Source organism: Temnothorax americanus, unplaced genomic scaffold, assembly GCF_048541705.1.
Source record: "Temnothorax americanus isolate GAGA-0224 unplaced genomic scaffold, ASM4854170v1 Scaffold7, whole genome shotgun sequence".
In the NCBI taxonomy this organism is placed as follows: Eukaryota; Metazoa; Arthropoda; class Insecta; order Hymenoptera; family Formicidae; genus Temnothorax; species Temnothorax americanus.
The window spans coordinates 4812433-4832615 of record NW_027509792.1 but is presented as its reverse complement, the minus strand read 5'-3'; the positions used below and the strand labels follow the sequence as shown (position 1 = coordinate 4832615).

The window sequence follows — 20183 nt, the reverse complement described above, 5'->3', positions numbered from 1 at the left end:
TGTCAGATTATTCAAAATTAATTAAATTTTCAGTAAGGAAATTCATAGAAGCTACAACTTTATCTTTACACATTTTGACATCCTGATAGTTACTCCGTATCTCTGTTCTATACGTCAAATGCATTTGCGCACGGTCCAAAGAGGATCGCCAGCATCCGTGGATCGGATCTCTAACGCGTAAAGGGGAATTTCAGTCGGTTTCCCCTCACGGCCGACTGCTCGTGTAGCGATGACTCTTTCATGTAAATCACGTAAACGTCGCCGCAGGAGAGCCATCGGGGCCGCGTTAACATTACGCAAAAGTTCGCCATCGCCATCGCCGTCGCCGTCGTCGACGTCGTCGTCGAGAAGAGCTTCCGACTTCGAAAACGGCGAAGGACGATCGTGCGCACCGCGGACGCGCGTGGGGTTATTATTTGGCTCGTAAATTTTTATTGCGCACGCAGGGCTTCTTTTTTACGAGAGTCATTACGTCGTTGCCACGTAAGGCTGTGCCAGCCACTCCTCAGAGCGACCCTTATTTCATTTTTTTTTTTTTTTACTTCTCTCGGTCACTCTTTCACCTCTCTCCTCCTCCTATTTCTATCCGCTCTCTTTTTCTCTTTCTGTGGCACAGATTTACATACAGAGACCTACCAGGCACACTCGTGAGAGACGTGGGGCTCGAGTTTCTGGTGCCCTTTCCCTGCTCCCTTTGTCAAAGGCCAACCTTTTGTGCACGGTTTTTCGTGGAAAATCGAGTTAAACGAGATAGTCAAAGCAATATATCCCGATATTATTCCTCCGCGGGATTATGATGTCTGTAGAGCATCCACTTACAAGTTTTTTTGACGACGCGTAGTGAATTGCGATAGAACTTGAACGTTTCTTACGGAGTGCTCTTGCTAAATCACATCATAATTATTCTCGTTTAATTTAGTATAAAGCCCTTGTAATACTAGTCTCTTGGCGCGATTATTTCTTCTCTTTACATAACGAGATAATGTATATTATTCAATATAACATTACGATATTACGTTATTAATATATAAAATTAATTTGATATTGTAATATACAGATTTGGCAAGCCAGAGCTCTTGCATTTTTTCCTTAGAAACTACTCGATCCAAAATTGATCAAAAGAACTCGATCGAATTTTATACAGCTCTAATTGTGGCAAACTCCTACTCCTATACGTGATACGTTACATATCTTCCAACAGATGCGCAATATTGTCGCGACTTTTCTATTGTACTCGCGTCCTGAATGAACCTCGACGCCCACTCTCGCGTCCATTAACGAGCGCACAGCTTGGCTCTCGAATCACGCTCGTTTCTCGCACTCGGGACTGAAAGGTACTGTTGTGCGGTTTTCTGACCGGATCGTCCCCGAAGAAGACGCCTTTACCGCCATACGATCGCCCCCTGTCCGAATACACATACACACATACATACATACTTACATACATACATATATCCCGAGATCGACGTGGGGAAAAACCTCTAGCGTAGGCGGAGGACGAAATCGTCCGTGAAACGAGTCTTCTCGCGAGCGGGCAGGCGGGCGCGACAACCGGGGCGAGAAAGGATTTTCGATAATCCCAGGACTTGAAAGCGAAGGACGAGCGAGAGCGAAGGGCGCGGATCGCGCGAACGGGGATGGTCGCCGCACCGCGGTCTGCCTGACCTCACCTAACTTAATGCCGGAATCTGTAAAGGTCCCTCGGTTGATATTTTTTTTCTTCCCTTTTTTTTATCCTTCGAGACTTTTGGTGCAACAATAAAATACCTTGGCCGGGTGCTGGCCGCAATGGAGAGAAGGAGGAACGAGGAGATGCGCATATATAGGAGTGAACGGAGAGAAATCGGTGGAGAGACAGAGGGATGAGAAGAGAGCAGGGGGAGTGACAGAGAGAAAAAGAGAGAGAGAGAGAGAGAGAGAGAGAGAGAGAGAGACCAGTGGTGGTTTTTCGTTATCGACATTTTCCACGGCGCGTCAGGGTGTGCGTGAGAGTACGTGCGTGAGCTTCTCTCGTTGCCCCATTCGTTCGTGTGCACGTGCCTGTGTATATAGATATATGTGGGAGATGCGGTAATGTATGTGTGTGCGCGCGCGCGCTCGCGTAGGTAGCCGAGGCACGGTGTGGGTGGGAATTTGTGTGTGCGTGTGCGCGCGCGTACATGTCGATGGGTTGGCTCGCTTGCACGCGCGCTATGTATGTGGGTATATAAGCTACGTGTACGTGCGTGCGCGCGCGTATATATGTATGTGTGTAGAGTTTTCTGGAGGTTTCCCCTAGCAACGAGCAGCAGCACCAGCACCAGCCACAGCCCGGCTTAGGGGTAGCTACGAACCCCACGCGAAACGCGTACGCTGCCGCCGTCACGATCGGCCGCTGGTTCCCCGATATCCCGCGATCGGGAATCGGGGAAAAACCGTTTTTGTTTCCGGTTCCTCCGGCGTCTTACCCTTCGTCGAGAAAAAGTTTCCGGATGTTAGCCGTGCACGTTGAAATATTCATGCACGCGATCGAAGATACGATTGACTCGAAGGTCGGCAATGCATATTGACCCCGCTAACATGCGCCAACTCGATTGACATGCCAAGAACAGATCGATATATGCGAAGTAATTTAATTAAGTTTAATTTAAGTTGAGCGTAAAAAAAGCACACGACTGAGGTACGAGAAAGATGTCTTTATAATATAAAATTATGGAAAATAATTTGTAGCATAGAGAGCACAACAAATGATATATTTCATTCTTCAATCACCACTGAGAGAGAGATTAATAGAAACGTATTAAAAATATAAAGATGACGTTTAAAGGGATTTTCAAAATGGAAAAAAAAACTCAAATTTATATACTAAAGAACCTAACAACGACAAAACATGCGATTTTAAATGTGAAATATATATCCAACGATCAATTCTTCCGATTATTTCATACAATATAGTTTCTCCAAATGTTGGATATCCATTAAAGAAAAAATTATAAGTACGATGATCTAGCAAGCTCCCGTGACATAGTTTAGAACTATAAAAACGGTTCGGATTTCGTCAGATAAGCGCGAGAAAGAAGCGCAAAATGAAATTTGAGTTTTTCTTCTTATCCGCTTTCGTCAAGTCGCGGGTTTAATCTTTTTACGTGCCGCACGCTAGTAGACTCCTCTAGCAAGGATTAAGATCGACGTGAATTAGATTGTGCACTGTCCTTCGTCGTTTCCGCGAATAACGCTGGCTCTCGCGTAATGCACTTATGGCAGTGCAGCAGGGCAGGGCGCGAAAGCGTGTAACGGCATTTTGTAGTAATATCGTTGTTACGATTGACGGGCCTGGCAAGTACTTTATTGAAATCGTGCAGTCGTTAACGAGTCGGACTATCTCGGTACGTTGACGTGATTCAAGAGAGAGAGAGAAAGAGAATCGCGCGCATTGACGCGCGTAAATTTATATTTGCGTCGCGATTTTAATCGTTCACGTCAACGCGACGATATTGTCCGCGAAGAATCCCGGATAACGATTGACGATGACAGAAGGGGGAATCTCTCGCGCGTCGCATTGAAAACGCGACTGTCTCTTTCGACGACTAATGTTGCGATAAATAAACGCGCACCGGTGAATTCCGATACTGGCCGCTCGAGAGAATGCGGCTGTCGAGTCTGAAAAGCTACAAAACGACCCGCCAGAAAATGTCGACCATCCTTGATTATTATTACAGAGCGATCTCTCCGAATGGCTTTATATGCGACACCGAACAAAAAAGACGTTATTCAGAGGTGTCTATTACCTCGTTTAACCTTATATCGTCCTCATTACTTTTAATGGTAGTACTTTACTTGATTGTGCAACGAGATTCTTGCGAAAGATCCGATAAAATTTCAGCTTAGAAAAAGTCGCGAAGTTTTACTTTCGACGATCAAGTTATTATCCTAAACGCCTCTTTGCGCGAATTAAATGACTCTCGTGCAGGGAAATGCGAACGTATACGAGATATCCGTACGAATCTAAGCCGCAACTAAAAAGCGAGCAGCGCTCGCCGATGTTTCTCTACGCGAAAATACGTACGCGCGCATTTCCATGAGAGAAAAAAAAGGGGTAGTCGCGAAAGTAGAATCTCGCCCCGGCCGAAAGCCCGTCAGAAATCAAGTTTCCCGGCATATAGGCGGGACTTTGTTTTCAAACATATTCCGTTCCTGTGGCGGGGTAAAAAGCACCAGGAGCTCCGATTTCACGAGGAAACCCCGGTGCTGAATCAGATGGTGCGGCGTGGGCGCCGAGGGCCGCTCGCACGCTCACGCGCACGCACACGGCCAGATCGCGCGTTGCCGCTGGTAACTCAATCCGAGGAGTTTCGGCGAAAAGTGTTGTATTACTGGTGCGCTATTTCTCTGATCCCAGATCATCTTCATTCGCGCGGAATTTCGAAACGGCGCAAAATTCGCAGCCCCCAGCCCACGGCACCATCGATCCAGCCCGCTCTCGCAGTTCGGACGCGCGCACCGGTAGCTCGCGCGTGGAACGCGAATGGCTCCTCTTTAACGCCGAAATTCCTCGCCCAAACTTTTTTTCCCCTTTTAAACCTTACCAACGTATTTCGAGATCTGATTATCTCGTATTAATTATAATAGGCAGTGATCGTAAGATACTTGAAAAATATGCATCTTCTGACGTTAATTAATATACGCTTTGGTTAGGGATGGAGAGCTTAATTTTTGCCGAGCCAGTAAAGTTCGATATAATATCTCAAGTCCTGATTATTAAAGTCGCAAAATGACCGTTGTTTCTCTGAAGTTAATGTTTAGCGTCCGTCTTGGAAGCGCCAGATACTAACTTGAAATTTAATACAAGTTATTACTTTATTGATCAATCGACAGGTTCTCCTCGCGATTCAAGCGCGCAAAAGGACTTTCGAGATGAGCGATTCACCAGTACGGATGCATGGAAAGGTCTCGAAACGTAGCTCGAAGCCTTCGCTACGTGAGAGCGTTGGAAAGAGCAAGATAGAGTGAGAGAGAGAGAGAGAGAGAGAGAGAGAGAGAGAGAGAGAGAGAGAGAGAGAGAGAGAGAAGAGTACTCTCTCTCCATTCCTCTTGCCCTCGTCTGCCTTCACTCCACCCCCGCCAATAGCCCTAGTCGTTTCCAGCAAGTACTTCTATATACCGACGATCTCCTACACGCTACCCTTATATATACGTTGTATATATTTACTCCCGCGGCATGTACGCGCGCGAGCGCACGTCTGCCTATGTACATACGTATGTACCGTATGTATGTACACCGGGGCCCGCGCGGTACATAGGTCCGAGCGCCACATAAAAAGCACATGCATGGGGCAGGTATAGCTCCGGCTGAAAATTATTCCGAGTATTTTCGAATTAGCGCGTCGGAAGCGGAGGAAACGCGCCGTTCGGTCGGACGCGCGGCGAGCACGACACGCTACGCGAAATGCGCTTCTCGCCACGAGGCGCCGCGCGATATTCGTTTCTTGAACGCGCCCGAAACGGCTCCTCTCTTCTCGTCTCCGAGGCACTGAAATTCCGCAGCGACGCGTTGTTGGCGACTGTACCGAGCTTGCTCTCTCTTTCTCTCTCTCTCACTCTCTTTCTCTCTCGCTCTCCCGCGGTATAGCACACATATACACACATACACATAAATATATATATATAACGTTTTCGAGCAGCTCCGGAGAATTTTCGGAGTCGCCATTGTTGTCGGGGTAGGTGGGCCGCGAGGCGGAATTATTCGCGGCGAGCGTGTTCGAGCGAGTTCACGAGCGAACGAGTAACTAAGGTGGCTCGATTTTTAAATTGCAAAAGCGCGCCGCGTCCACGTGTTTCAGATTCCGTCACGCGGAAAAATAAGAGAGTCGCGCGGCACCAAACGTGCGATTCAGCTAGCACTTTGCATTTTGTGGACTCAAAATTAAGATTACCATTTGCATCTCGATTAAAATAATCATTTTCTTTCCTTACTTAACATCAGCGTCGCGAGTCTAAGGAAATCTGATCCGATTTTTTAATTGAATTGGAGCCACGCACACTCGCAAGATTCGCCAACGCTCGTATCGTAAGTACGAACGCGCGAATATGGTGTCTGTAATGACTTTTGCATTAATCTCGATATTCATCGCCGCCATCAATTTCCTGCGTCGATGCGTTATTCGATTTGACCGCGAATATTGAATCGCCGATTATCGATCGTAATCGACTAATGAATAATGCCGATGACACTGACGCTCGATAGATTTAATATTACACAGTTCGATTTATCAAACGCCTCTAAATAAATTTCTTTAATGGCTTGAAAAGGAATACGTGTGTGTGTAAAATAAAATATTGAGTAAAAATACCGGTATAATTTTTTATCAGACATTTATATTCATTGAAAATTTTTATTATTTAATTAACAACTTTCAATGCGGCGCTTTATGTACGTTGCGCGACGTCGTGCCTTATATAACGTAGACCGATGTGCAGCCATAAAATTCCACGACTACGCCACGGTAGTTGCCGGCTCGACTGTACGTCGAGGCTGGGCGATATCTTTTATCTCCTTTCAACTTGTGCGACCTTAGGAACCGCCATGGTCGGCTGCGGGAACAGTCCGAGAAGCAAACTTGACAAATTACGATTGCCGAAATGAATGTCCTTCGAAGCGTCATTATCCGTTTCATTTAATCCGTTTTACACGGCCTTCGCGACTTTTTTTTAGATAACGCTAAAGTGGCTCTAATCTTTACGATTTTTCTTCATACCTCGGTCGAAAGTACGTACTTTCGTCCCTAATAGCAAGGACGAAAGTTTAACATTTACTCCCTGTGAAAAGTACACGCGCGCTCTCTATAACTTTAAACCGTAACGCCCTTTAACCTTAAAAATAGTCATCAATATTGTTCTGTCAATATGTCATCTGATGAATCCGTAGACGAGGAAGAAGTTATACGAAATTTCGATGCAGAAGCGCGATTGATAATAAATACAAATACGTTGCCAAAGAAGTCTGTTGATCGATACAATCTTGTTTACGACACGTATAAAAAGTGGCAGATAGAACACAAAACTTCACTGTCAAACTGTGAAGAAAATAATTTGGTTGTGTATTTTAAGGACCTATCTAAAAATTAAAGCCGTCAACTTTATGAAGTATTTGGTCAATTTTGAAAAGCACATTAAATTCAAGAGACAATGTTAACATAGGTAATTTTCTTAACTTGAAAGCTAATAGAATTAATTTATTTTTACAAAATATGACAAGACGACTCTTGGAATGTATTTGATGCCTGCCCCCCCGACCAGCAGCACTCGCTTCGCTCGTGCCGCAAATGTCGGGGGCAGGCATCAAAAACATGCTTATTAACATTTAAAGTTAAAAAAAGTAAAATTAATAACGTACTTTCGACCGGCTATGAAGAAAAATCGTATACACTACGCGGGCCAAAAGTTGAAATCTCGGTCCTGCTCGTCATGATGCCCTCGGCTTCGCCTCGGGGCATCATGACGCGCAGGGCCGAAAATTCAACTTTCGGCCCTTGTAATGTAATATACTATTCCAATCCGAAGTTCTTCGTTTCGTTCATCGAAGACTATACGTATCTCGTAAGAAATGGGAGAAAAAAAAAGCCATTTCGCGAAGTGCATCGTTTCTTTCGCATTACGCCACCGTTTCTCGAACATGTTCGAACAAGCTGCTTTTCCCTCAGAATTTCTGAGTGACGTGCGTCGCTCCGGTGACGATGCACACTGGGATATAAGTTGCGTGAAGTTCAGCGGAAATCTTTCGTCCTAACCATCCCCGTCGCTCATCTATCTACCTTAGAACGCTCAAGAAACCCTCGCTATGAGGCGATATGATGAAATCGTACGACGCGAAAGTATCCCGAATACGAGTAAGATTCGGTGAATATCACGAATAGGAAATATTCTCGTCGTATCTGGTAGCTAGGAGAAAAAAATTCGGGAAGCGTTCCTGCTGGATTCACGTCTGTTAAGTATATTCAGGTACGTGAGAAACTGGTAGAATACACGGGGTGTCTCGTAACCATCCCTAGATTTTACTAGCGTATTCCAAATATTAAAGTTAAAACTCCTTAAGGGGGGGGGGGTCCCCACTTATATGTATACCGATCGGTGCAACTCGAGAGAACGCACCGACGATACGACGCCTAGCGGCGCTGATGCGAACTACCTATTTTACGGTTACCTATAGTTATGTATATTTTTTATTATATATATATATATATATATATATATATATGTACAAAATACAATCTTCTTGTCGACAGTGACGAAACGTCACGAAACGTCGTTAAAAGAGTCACTCACCCTGCGGTTGCTCCGCCGTTGCCCGACGCCTCCCAGGCCTCCTCCTTCTGCTCTCGGGCGTCCCCGTAGCACTCGCAACACTCATTCGCGAGAATACGCCGGCTAATTACGAGCGTGCGACACTTTGCACACGGCACTCCCGACATTGTCCGTAACGCAACGCGAAGAAGACGCGGCCGTATACGATCGTCCGCTACATCAAAATTCATGCCATCCGACGGATAGACGCGACGCGAGTGTTGGTCCGCGGCCCAAATTAACTGCGATGCTCCCTTAAAAACAGTATCGTCAATCTGGTCGATACGTCGTGAGTCAATTCAATGGCCAATGGCGATGTACGACGGAATGTACGATCGAGATGTGTGTGTGTGTGTGTGTGTGTGTGTGTGTGTGTGTTGTGTCCGTACGATAAATAAATTGATAGATCATATCTTTCCACTACTTTCCCTCGACGTTCTTTCGTACCGCTTCGATGCGTAGAAGACGCTGTCTGTTTCGAACAAGTACCTAGATCGCGCGGAATACCTTGTAGGCGACGGAAAAACACAGCCGGCGACGAAGGCACGCTCGAGCTTCGGCTCGAGCGTTCCGCTCGACGCCCGCGACGCCGAATTGATAGACGTCGCGTCCCGATTGATAGATATCGCGACACAAGATTATAATTTGCGCCCAAATTTACCAAGTAAATCGAGGCCGCGACTCGGAGTCGACCCGCTCCGCGCGACGCTCCGTTAGAAACAGCGTCGCCAACCTCCGCGCTCCCCCGTGAGAAGCAGTGATACCACGCGAGTCAAATTAATATCCGAAAGCGGTACCACCATCGAGGCATCGAGATTCAACGATTGACATTTCAAACGCGCAACTTCGCGAAACGCATGGCACGTGCGATTGAAAAACGTCGACATATATCGACGCCTTTTCCGTCGTTTCTTTTGCACGCTTTCACGTCCCGTCGCTTCGGTGCTTCTGATGTGCCGTCCGCCATCTACTTCGAACAGATAAATCGCGCGAGAGAGATATATAATTGTGCGACGAACGACCGCGATACGTCGTCGCGTCGTAACGACCGGTACTTACGGATCGCGTCTATCGCGCACTATCGCGCGAAGGAGAATAACAACACATGGAGCGGCGCGCGGCGTGACGCGGCAGCCGGGCCGGCCGGTGCGCGAACGTAAACAAAGTAACCTTGAAAACAGCGCGGCCTGGCCTGGCCTGGCCTGGCCGTGAGCCATCCAAACACCTCGTAACATACCAGTCGCGTCGTCACCGGTCGTCACCGGTTTAATTTCGACATTTTGTAATATCTCGATCAATCGCGCGTCCCGACAACTGTCCGCTCGGGAGGAAGAACAGCGCGGATTTGCGTCTCGTCACGAGAATGAAATCGAGGTATGCGCGCGCGCATATATGAATACGCGTCCGTGTATACGTGTACGCACCGTGTTGCTACGCGTACGCGATTGTGCGCGAAAAAACAAGTGTCGGGTGCGATGTAAAAATCAGTTTCGCCGCCACCACCGTCGCGAAATATCGTAACAAAATACGTCGGGTGTCAGACACAACGTCGGATTGGTAGTGAGTGGTTATTCGCTCGCGAGAGGAACGAACGCGTTTGGATGCTCCTGTCGCGACCGCGTTCCGAGGGACGATAGCGCTTAGCGCTACGACGCAGCGAGAGAGAGAGAAAGAATGAGAGAGCCTATGCACTTCATGCAGCCTTGCCGCGCGAACGGCGCAAAGTTAACGATGTAAGTTATCGCGAAATAATCGGCGCATTAGGAAGTAAGCCGAATATGTTGTTCCTTGCGTCTCCAAGTGATAAACGGGCTCTATAACGTTTATCCGAGAAACGAGAGTTTATCATCGCCTCGATTGAGAAAATATTTGCGTAAATTATTGTTTATTACTTATATACTATTATTCATTTCTCGCGAGAGGAATAATATCGCGCGATAAACTCCAGAATCACGATTTAACAAACCGAGATAGGATCGACGTGTAACGCGACGATTTATATAATCTTGTCTTTTAATTTATTAAAGTCGCGCGATTTTACTCTTGTCGAGGCGCGTAAAATCGGATAAAAAGATTAATAACAAATCAGTTTCTATCTATAAATATAAATATCTTATTTCCGATCGAAACGAAAATAGAAATCTCGTTCTTCAAGTGAATATTAGATTTCATAATTTTTTCAAATGAGGCGATTAATCACCTGTTTAAATTGATATAACATGCAAGAGAATTAATAGTTTGCGTATAGCAGTTATAATTCGCTAACTGATTTATAACATTGCTATAGCGAACGTAAAATAATGCATAAAATCATATCTCTATATATAATCGAGAGAAAAAGTTAAATAATTTACTAGGTGATATAGATCGGTAAACGTATATGCATAATTATAAACTTCACGCGATATGAGTAATTTTAATTATTTAAAAATCAATAGCCACTGTGTGATATATTGTATAAAAAGTATTATAAACTGCAATTCTATTATATAAAATTATATAGAAGATTGTGTTTTGATTGTATGGAAAATTTCGACGCTTTATTTGTATTTCCGATTTAAATAAATCTCCGCAATGAACTTTTAAAGTATTGTGATTGCAAAACAACTCGTGTAATGTCAAATGCGCAAATATAAAAAAAAAATCGTAAAATCACGAACTGACTAATAATATCTACTAAAGGATTGTTTCATGGTGTATCTTGCAGATATTTTTTTCTATAAACAATTATATTTCATTGCGCTGAAGTATGGCATTGCGAGATGATATAAAAATGTAATGGGTCTAAGTTTTCTTAAGTAATAATGCACCCCGAGATGAATCATTCTCAGCGGGCTACAGCCGCGAATCTATACCGTTTATAAAACTATGCACTTACGCGCGGTACGCCTTTGCAACGTTTCCGCGGATACAACTTTTTCTTACTTTTTTCAGCTAGTCGCAACTTTTTCGTGAGAGAAGCGGAAACGCGCGTACTACAATTATGAGGATTATAGCAGCGCATTTTAACGGTAATTTCTTGCGCGATAGAAGATTTCGCGGAAATAAACCCCGCTGCAGAGGAAGCTGTTGACGTATTTAGCCGCGTAGTCCCTTTTGCAGCATAATCGATCGTATTAAAAGGACTTACATTAATCCCGTTTTTATCAATTTTCATTAATTTTCATTAATTTTCGTTAATTCTAACTCGTCAGTCTTGTTAAATTTTTTATTTTTTCATAACTCGGCAATTGACATTTAACTCAACTAGACGTGATATAACACCTGCAGCCGTATTCCTTCTATCGACTTTCACGCAGACAATAATTTTTATACGACGATACGATTGCGTTTGCAGTTTTTTGAGTGCTCGCAGATGTGTGGTTGAAAAAAAAAAAAACAAATAAAGCGAAAAATGTAGTGTTCGCAGATTCTCCACGTGAATGTAATATCGATCGAAACTCAGAACGATCTATCAAATATGAAAAAGAGCACGTTGAAAAATAATATCGGTTGCAAATTATATTTATATATGTCGTGTTTCCAACATGTCTCGTTTGAAAAAGTAGGGTGAAAGAGTTTGTGTGTTGTCGAAGAACTTTTCCCCCCGCGAGAAATATGGCAACATAATTGAGTGTAATTTATAAATCGGGAAACCCTCGTCCTTACGATGGCGGAAAAGAAAGACAAAGAGAGAGAGAGAGAGAGAAAGAAAGAAAGAAGGGGACTTCTCTTGTCTTTCCTTCTTTTTTAACGAGGCCGTCAACGAATAAATATTTGTTATGGAAGTGCAACGAATGATTCTGACAACTCACGGAACGAAATAAATCTAACTTTAGTCCGCTTGGGTCGTTTTATCGAATCGTAAAGACTCCGAGAGCTGCAACATTTTACGTAACTATTTCGCCGTCACTCACTTTTTTCTGTCACATTGCAGTTGTCTTTCGCAGTCGTTGTAAGACACGTTTGTCTGCCCGTTGATCGCAAGCAGCACGCAGAAATTATATTATACACGTCAGCTTGTGTAATTAAAGTTTCAATTCCCCCGAGTGTCCTTTTGATGCGAAACGCAATAAATCCAGTTGCGTGAATACACGATAATTTATGTAATATGTTAAATATGCTGCAGGCACGTTATATCGCGATGTTGTAACTTTTAAACGTTTACTAGTGTAAGATAAAAAAAAAAAAAGGAGAAAGAAACGCGAATAACTAATTATTGCGATGCATATAAATAATTGTAAAATTACTTCTCACGAACGCGTGTCACTCCAAATTTGATGTAATAATAATATAATCGTCATATCGAGATACTTTATTTAACGGAGAGATATAAACGGGAAGATAAACTGTCATCCGAGGCGCGTGCCTCGCATAAAAATTATTACCGACTTAATGGCCCTAAAATTTATATTTATCTTCGATTCCCGAGAGCCCGCGCTGAAATTTCGCGCCAATTTAATTTCACGTTCGTTAATTCCTTTAGTTCACCTTGTACGGAAACTTATCGACGTGTACGCGCGATGCATTCGAAGGCTCCTTTGACACAAATAGATAACGGCTGATAAACGATCGTTAATTTGCAGATACGCCTTTCAGAGACGAGTGCAACTGCTCGTATGAATCACTGCGTTGAAATAGGATCTTGTCACGTTTCGCTCTGGAGACAAGACAAATGACAATGACTGAATGGTCCGCATCATCGGCATTAATTTTGAAATCCATCATTATTTCCGTTTCTCGTACCGCAAATTGCTTTAATGCGCTTTATACGACCGTCCTGCTAGGTATAACGTATATTGCTCGCGAAGAAAAAAGAAGCTCGACCTTGAGTCACGTAGCCTTGACGTAAATTCTTTAAAAATACATATGGAGAGAAGAAAAGAGATAGAGACAGACAGAGAGAGAGAGAGAGAGGGAGAGCACGAATTCTCCGTCGCAGAATTTGTGCGCGTCATCGAGTGACTGGTATCTAGCGGTTTTCAGGAATACGAGGCTCGTATTACGAGCAGGAGCACAAGTTTGCCGAAGACGACAAAGTGCAAGAGGCAAGAAGGCGCGCGCGCGCTCGCACGTGCTGGCGCGGGAAACTTTTTTCCTTTCATCCAGACGCGGTCGTGCAATATTGATAGGCTCGTCTCTAGATAATGGCGTACTATTCCGCGGACTGTAATTGCACGGTAAAAACGGTTTAAAGCCCCGTTCGCTCTCCCTACACCGCCGCGGATAAACGTGCGTGGAGAAACGGCGACGACGAACGGTGGATTCCTCTCTCTGTCTGGGGATATGATAATTATGATATTTAGGCCCGGACTTGACGTTATTACCCGAGTTGGCCGTGAGTCTTTCTGCCTTCTCCTTTCCTTCCTGCAATGTGCCAGCCGCGTAAATTCACGATTAATATATGCCGTCGTCGTCGTCGTCGTCGTCGTCCGCCGTCGCCGCCGCAGCCGCCGTCGTGCGTCACGCACACGATCGGAGGCACGATATTATATTCGAGGCAAGACAACGTACGATTAAACACAATGAAAGCATTTGTGGTACCCGGTGCTTTACCAATTACGATACGGGCCGGCCAGCTTATTACCCATGAATGCGATATTAATTCGTCCACCGAAATGAGAAATAAAGAGATCAGAAATTGCATATCGATAAATAACGCGCGTACCCCGATGACGATTAATTAATAAATACAAATTCGTTCTACAGCTTAATAGCTGTCAGTATTCTTTTCCATAACGTATAGATACATATATTATACATATATCTGTTATTAATATATTAAAATATTTATTATTCCTTTATGTGAAAATAATATAATTATTCTATAACAGAGAAAAGAGGATATTTGTTTACAAGTAGTATTGATAATGAAAAAAGATTTAATATCACGTAACAAATTTTAGCCATATATATATATATATATATATATATATATATATATATATAGATACAAAATAATAATAAATAAATAAATATTCACATTTATAAAAACAGATTATACTTGTCGAAAATGAAAACTGGCGGAATACGACAATAAATAATAAGTCTCGTCGGCATCTTTAATATATATGTATATAATATATTATATGTGTATATATATATATATATATATATATATATATATATATATATACATATCTCACACACACAAATAACATTGAAACGGTAGACAATAAAACGGGACGGATGCACATTAATTGAAGTATTAATATATCGAATATCTAATTCGAGATTCTGTTTGACATCATGGTCGTTTTCACAGAAATTTGAGCAAATTCCGCATGTACAATCACATTAAAGGGACATAGATTGCGCGAGTGGACCCCACCTCGTCCCAACCGTTGTCCCGTGTCGTTGGAGAGATGTGAGGTAAAAATATCCAAAAGGATAAATATTCTCGAGTGATAGCGTTTAAAACTGATATCGCCGCGATAAAACGCCACGCTCTCCCATATTAATGCGTCGACAACAAAAACATTTTTTCGCCTATTAGCCCCGGTTTGGCGGCTCGCGGCGCTAAAATGATATTGAATGCGCAGGTATAAAATTAAAATGGCTCGCGTACAATACGCACACGGCCGGCGGCGGCGCGTCCTTGTTTTCGCCCGCGATTTCGAAAATGCGCGCATCCGGATTTTAATATATATAGACGGAAATAATGGAAAAGAGATATTAAATATCGTCGCGCGTGCCGGCGATATTTACGTTTAGTCTCGTGCAAAATATTTGCGCCGCGCCGCGTCCGCGCGGGTGTATTACACGTATCGCATGGACCCGAAAACGACAACAACAACAATCTGCGCTGTAGGGAGAAGGCTCTGCCGTGTTGTGCTGTAGCCTACACCGCCAACCGACGTCAATGGTTCATCGAATGACTTCCCCAGTGTCGGGTGACAGAGCTTTTAGAATCCATCCATGAGTAAACCAACCCGATGACTGCGAACGTATATTACCACTATATCCGGGGGTACCCCTCTCCCCTCCCTCTCTCCCCCCCCATCTCGCCTCCCAATGGTCTCAAATCGCGCGAGGGTGGAAATGATTTACCATTTTATCACGATATTATAGTTTATACATATACACATACTTCATTTAAATCCACTGTTATACTTGACAATATATTTGTGCAACTGGACATTAAACACGGAGGTATATGCAGATTTTATGTCGCTTCGTTTACGTCACGAAATGAATATTCTTCTTTCAATTAAAAGACAAAAAAATAAGAATTACTTTTCTATCAATTTTTATACGTTTATAAGCGTTAATATGCGATACGAAATTTACGAGTGTAAATAGGCGGCAGTAACCTGAGAGAGTACACGGAAAAATCTTTCTCGATCTTCTCTTTTACGCGAGAGTGAACGCGACATTCCTCGAACGAAACTCCATGCACGTGCCTCTTCGCAGAGACACGAACGTCTGATCGCGCCTGATTGTATTCGAAGACGAATTAAGCCGCTAATTGCGACTTCCCATGAGGATAATCTCACCTCATTAGATAATCCTGACATTGCTGCACATCGGTTCTATACGTGCGAGGCTCAATAACGTCAAAGACCGTAATTGCTCGATTCCGCAGCCGTTCGGAACGGAGTTCGCATCTGACAAGCTCGAGACGCGAGATATCGAAAGCGGCAAAGATATATGGCTTTTCCCTACATAACTCTGGCCTAGATTTTCTATAATTTTATCTCTGTTTTCGACTTTTTTTAATTTAACCGATGACCACGTGAATTCGGAGCTGCGTTTAACGACAGAAACTCTATTTAGAATTATTCACATTGCAGTTCTTATGTCATATTGTGTTGCAGTAATAATTAAAATTGCAGAGAAATTTGTTGATTTTATCCGGGGACACCGCATAGATCTCAACAAGGCACATCCTCTTTCGCAATACGGAAAACAAGAAGTGATTAGTTACTTTCAGGATATAATTATGCCTCCGTGTGCATGTGCGCAACGCCGTCTCCGTAATCTTCGCTATTTATAATCTCAATGGCATCCCCCATCCCGCCTCGTTATAGCATGCCGCTAATGATTTTTTTGCCACTGGGTCTTCTTTCAAATATCGTCGACGCATCAGACGTCGTCATTAAGCAGCCATTACATCTTTTCATTTCCCACCCAGAAATGGTGAATAACATTTGTAAAAACTGTTGCAATAGTTTGCATAAAAAAATGCTCGCGCAATTTATTCTTTGGCGTAAGGTAACGTTTACTTGTTAACCCTTTCGTCGCATATAAAAATACGCGTATGCGTTTATAGCAGAAGTGACATACTCTTGGCGATAAAGAAAGCTGAAAGCTCTAAGAAACGATCAATCAAGGCGTCGCTAATCTACATACATGGGAATAACAAACGTGGCCAATGTGCACCGTAATCGCGGTGCACATGCTTGCATTGCGCGTTTTTTAAAAGGCAGCCTAGCTCCACGGTGCCGCGGCGTAGAAAGGTTAATACCAGTTAAAGTTCAACCGACGTGTTCCCGACGAGCGCGACGGTCGATCTGACGATCAGGTATCGATGCCTCGCAACGCGTCGTAACAACGCGACGTTCTTCGCACGACTACGCGATAATTAAGTGTCGCTCGACGACGCCCGTCCCGTCCCGCGGTCTCTAATATCGCGGCCGCCCGATAATATCTGTAATCCGCGCAAAATGATTCCGATGCGCGTGGCATGAACGCGTACCGTGCCTCATAATTAGTTGAGAGACAGGGATGGCGTGGCGCAGCGCGGCGCGGCGACATTATAGAGAGTGGAGGACGACGCGATCATAATTGCCGCTCGCGCGCGTCCGCGGCCGAGTACAATCAATTAAAAGATGCGCGCGTTCGCCATCGCGAGATGGAACGGGGCTCCCCTGCTCCTGTTATAAATCAACATTCCTTTTTCTTCCCCTCGAATAATCCCTAATTGAGTGGTCTGCGCATGTATATCGGAAAGATAAATTTTGAAAAATCGACGTCGCGCCCATGATAAATGCAAATTGCCCATCTGCACTCTGGGATTATCAGCATGAACGTTAATTTCCTAGAATTTATACGTCCTTGTGCGCTTTTTAAAAAAAATTTCGATTATTATTCCCGTGTGTTTTAATAAAATGAAGAACGATGCTATCGTGTTAACTGTTAAATGAAGCCGCGCGCAACGACGTGCGTTATCATTGCATCAGCATTGTATTTAAATTGTTAATGCGTATCCTTTATTACCTCGCGACGTAATCGAGATCGATACGTCGTGCAGTTGAACGTAAATTAAATGGTACCTTACACATCTTATCGTGCTTCCTGCGAATTTTTTAACGCACACAACAATAATTACTCTTCGATAACCGCCGCCGCCGCTGCCGTCGCTGCGGCAGCGCTTTTTAACCAACTTGCACGACGCTTCTTTCTCTCGCCAAGTTTTAATGAAATGAAAGGAAAAACTCGGGATAAAGTTTGAGGCGCCATGTTACGTCATACGGAACTAAAACTTATAAAACTTGTGGAGTCTTCATCCACTTGTCTTGTCTGTGTACTAACTTTAGAAAGTACGGCAGCGGGATATTTGCGTGATAATCGCGCAAAGAAATTAATATATAAAAAATAAAGTGTGACACACAATCCGAAATCGCGGCGCGAGCGTGAACGTAAATTAAAGCAGAAGAGATTTACAATTCCGTTTTTGCTACCGACATAAATGAAAACATGCGCAAGAAACTATCTTGATAAAGGACAATCACATTACGGAAATTTTAATTAGAGAAAAACCGTTTCCGGCTCTTTCCCTTTTAAATGTGACAGGGAAGAGCTAACTAAAAGAACATTACAGCTAATTTGAAAATTAATTAAATTAAGTACCGCTTTCGTAATGGGTTTGTCAAATGTAATATTCGATATTTTCAATATCAAAGGAAAATTCGATAAAATGTTAAATTATGTTGGAAAAACGCTGACAAAAGGATATCGAAATAATACGTAATTAGCTCCTAGATTATTGATTGCTCGTTTTAATGAGAAGTTAAATTTACGAAATTATATGTGTACACATGCTTAAGATTGATTAAATAACTATACGGGGAAATTACGGTAATCCCGTTATCGCGTTCCACGTCGGTTTTAACTAGATATGCCGCGCATAATGCATATGTCCGACGAAATCGTTAAAAATCTTAAAAGATAGCTTATCATTAAATAGACAAACATTGAACGGCATTACCTGTTGCTGCGCAGCAATATGCTGGTGTTCCAAAACATCCGCTTCTGAAAACCAAAAATATTTTACATTAAGTATGCATGAACAATAATTACTTAATTACTTAATATAGTTTTACAACTTTTTAATTCATATTTAATTGATACAATTTTAAGTGTGACAAGCGTTTATTATCCAAACAGGTAGCTTGATAGTCCGCGAGTGCTCAGATTTCGTTTCTCTGTTTTCAGGTATCCGTCGCCGGTGCAGAACGGAGGACCAAACGGCACGACGACAATGAATTGCGCGAGTTCTCAAGGTAAGAATAAAAGACTCGCCGCCAGACATTACCGGTGACATCGGCGCGGATCTCGTTTTCCGCAAAAGATTCGAAAACAACTCCGCTAATTCGTTGCGCAACGTTCGCGCGTCCGTTGCATTTAATTACTGCCGACCGCGCGCTGGCAATAAACCCGCTGCGCGATTCGCAATAAAAGTGTAGAGAAAGAGTCTCTCTCTCTCTCTCTTCCTCTAGAGCGGCATGCTGGTGCTCATTAGCTAGCGGGTCCCGAAAAAAATTTCCCGGCGAAATTTTCTTCCGATTAAATTAGCGTTGCATTAAATTTATTGGCTGAATTCTCTTTCATAAACTGCGGCGCGCAAGCCGATCGCGTGCGCGGCTCGCGGCTCTCTCGCTCGTTCACGCCGCACGCACAGCCCTCGTACGTGTATAATTTGCAAATATCAAACGTCGGGCGGATATTTGAAAATATTGACTCTGGTATTTTAGCTGGGCTGCGGCGCGGTCTCTCTGCCGAGCAATCTCTCGGGCGCAGAAGGGGGGAAAAAAATTATCCGCCTCATGACGATTCAATATCGCGCGATTATCGCGGCAAAAGGATACCCAGAGAGAGAGAGAGAGAGAGAGAGAGAGAGAGAGAGAGAGAGAGAGAGAGAGAGAGAGAGAGAGAAAGGAAGGTATCCACGCGCGCGGATCAGATATACAATATTAATTTTATATTTTTCGCTACTGTGTGACAGAAGCGCACGTGGAGAGAGAGAGAGAGAGAGAGAGAGAGAGAGAGGGGGGGGCAAACGCGCGCGTGCGACGAACGTGCGGTCGCCGCGGCTCACACGTATACACGCACGTGCGTGCACGTATATATACGCCGCGCTGCAAAAAGCTCGTCCCCGCGTTTATTCGCGATTGCGAGCGAGCCATTAAACAGATTCGCATGGAATTTCACGACGAAAAAGGATCGGCGAGCGCGCACAGGCGTTCGGAAATTGCGCGGAACGCGCAATCAATGAAAAAGCTTCATTTCAACGCGAGCTTATTACGAAATTAATTTTCATTATAATATGGGATTCTCGTATGAGTATCACTCGCCTTTCTGATGTATAATATTTTTGTACTGCGGGTTTGCCATATACGAGGGACGCGCAGCATCCCAGACATTTCAAGTTTTTCACATAAATATCGAACGCGGGCTTTATAGCTCTAATTTTTGATACGAGTTTTGCCAGAAAGATAAAGATTCTTGCCGTAACGATTCGATAAATAATTTCGCGAGTAAAGGCTGAATGTACTAGCGCGAAAGATGATAAAGCAGGCGACGTTCGCGTTAGGTCGCGAAGCCGAGGGTCGATATCGCGCCGGCAATTGGCGCGAAATTGTAAAAAAATATTTCCCGAGAGC

General features: G+C 43.7%; 2 protein-coding genes across 4 annotated transcripts in view; one reads left to right on the top strand and one right to left on the bottom strand.

The window, feature by feature from the left end:
• Tdg (Thymine DNA glycosylase) overlaps positions 1–20183 on the top strand; it is a 114673-nt gene that overhangs the window by 50014 nt on the left and 44476 nt on the right. For 2 of the 3 annotated variants that reach the window (XM_077422161.1, XM_077422159.1), the window contains exon 2: positions 18736–18803. In XM_077422161.1, the coding sequence (XP_077278287.1) occupies positions 18782–18803 (22 nt within the window). In that variant the 5' untranslated portion in view covers positions 18736–18781. Of the gene's footprint in view, positions 1–9540; positions 10053–18735; positions 18804–20183 lie in introns of those variants that run through there. The other variant, XM_077422160.1, reaches the window with a different exon arrangement.
• Positions 1–20183, bottom strand: part of Dnmt3 (DNA methyltransferase 3) — a 121892-nt gene that overhangs the window by 67079 nt on the left and 34630 nt on the right. The window contains exon 2 of the mRNA XM_077422153.1: positions 18509–18552. Within this exon, the coding sequence (XP_077278279.1) occupies positions 18509–18552 (44 nt within the window). The remainder of the gene's footprint in view (positions 1–18508; positions 18553–20183) is intronic.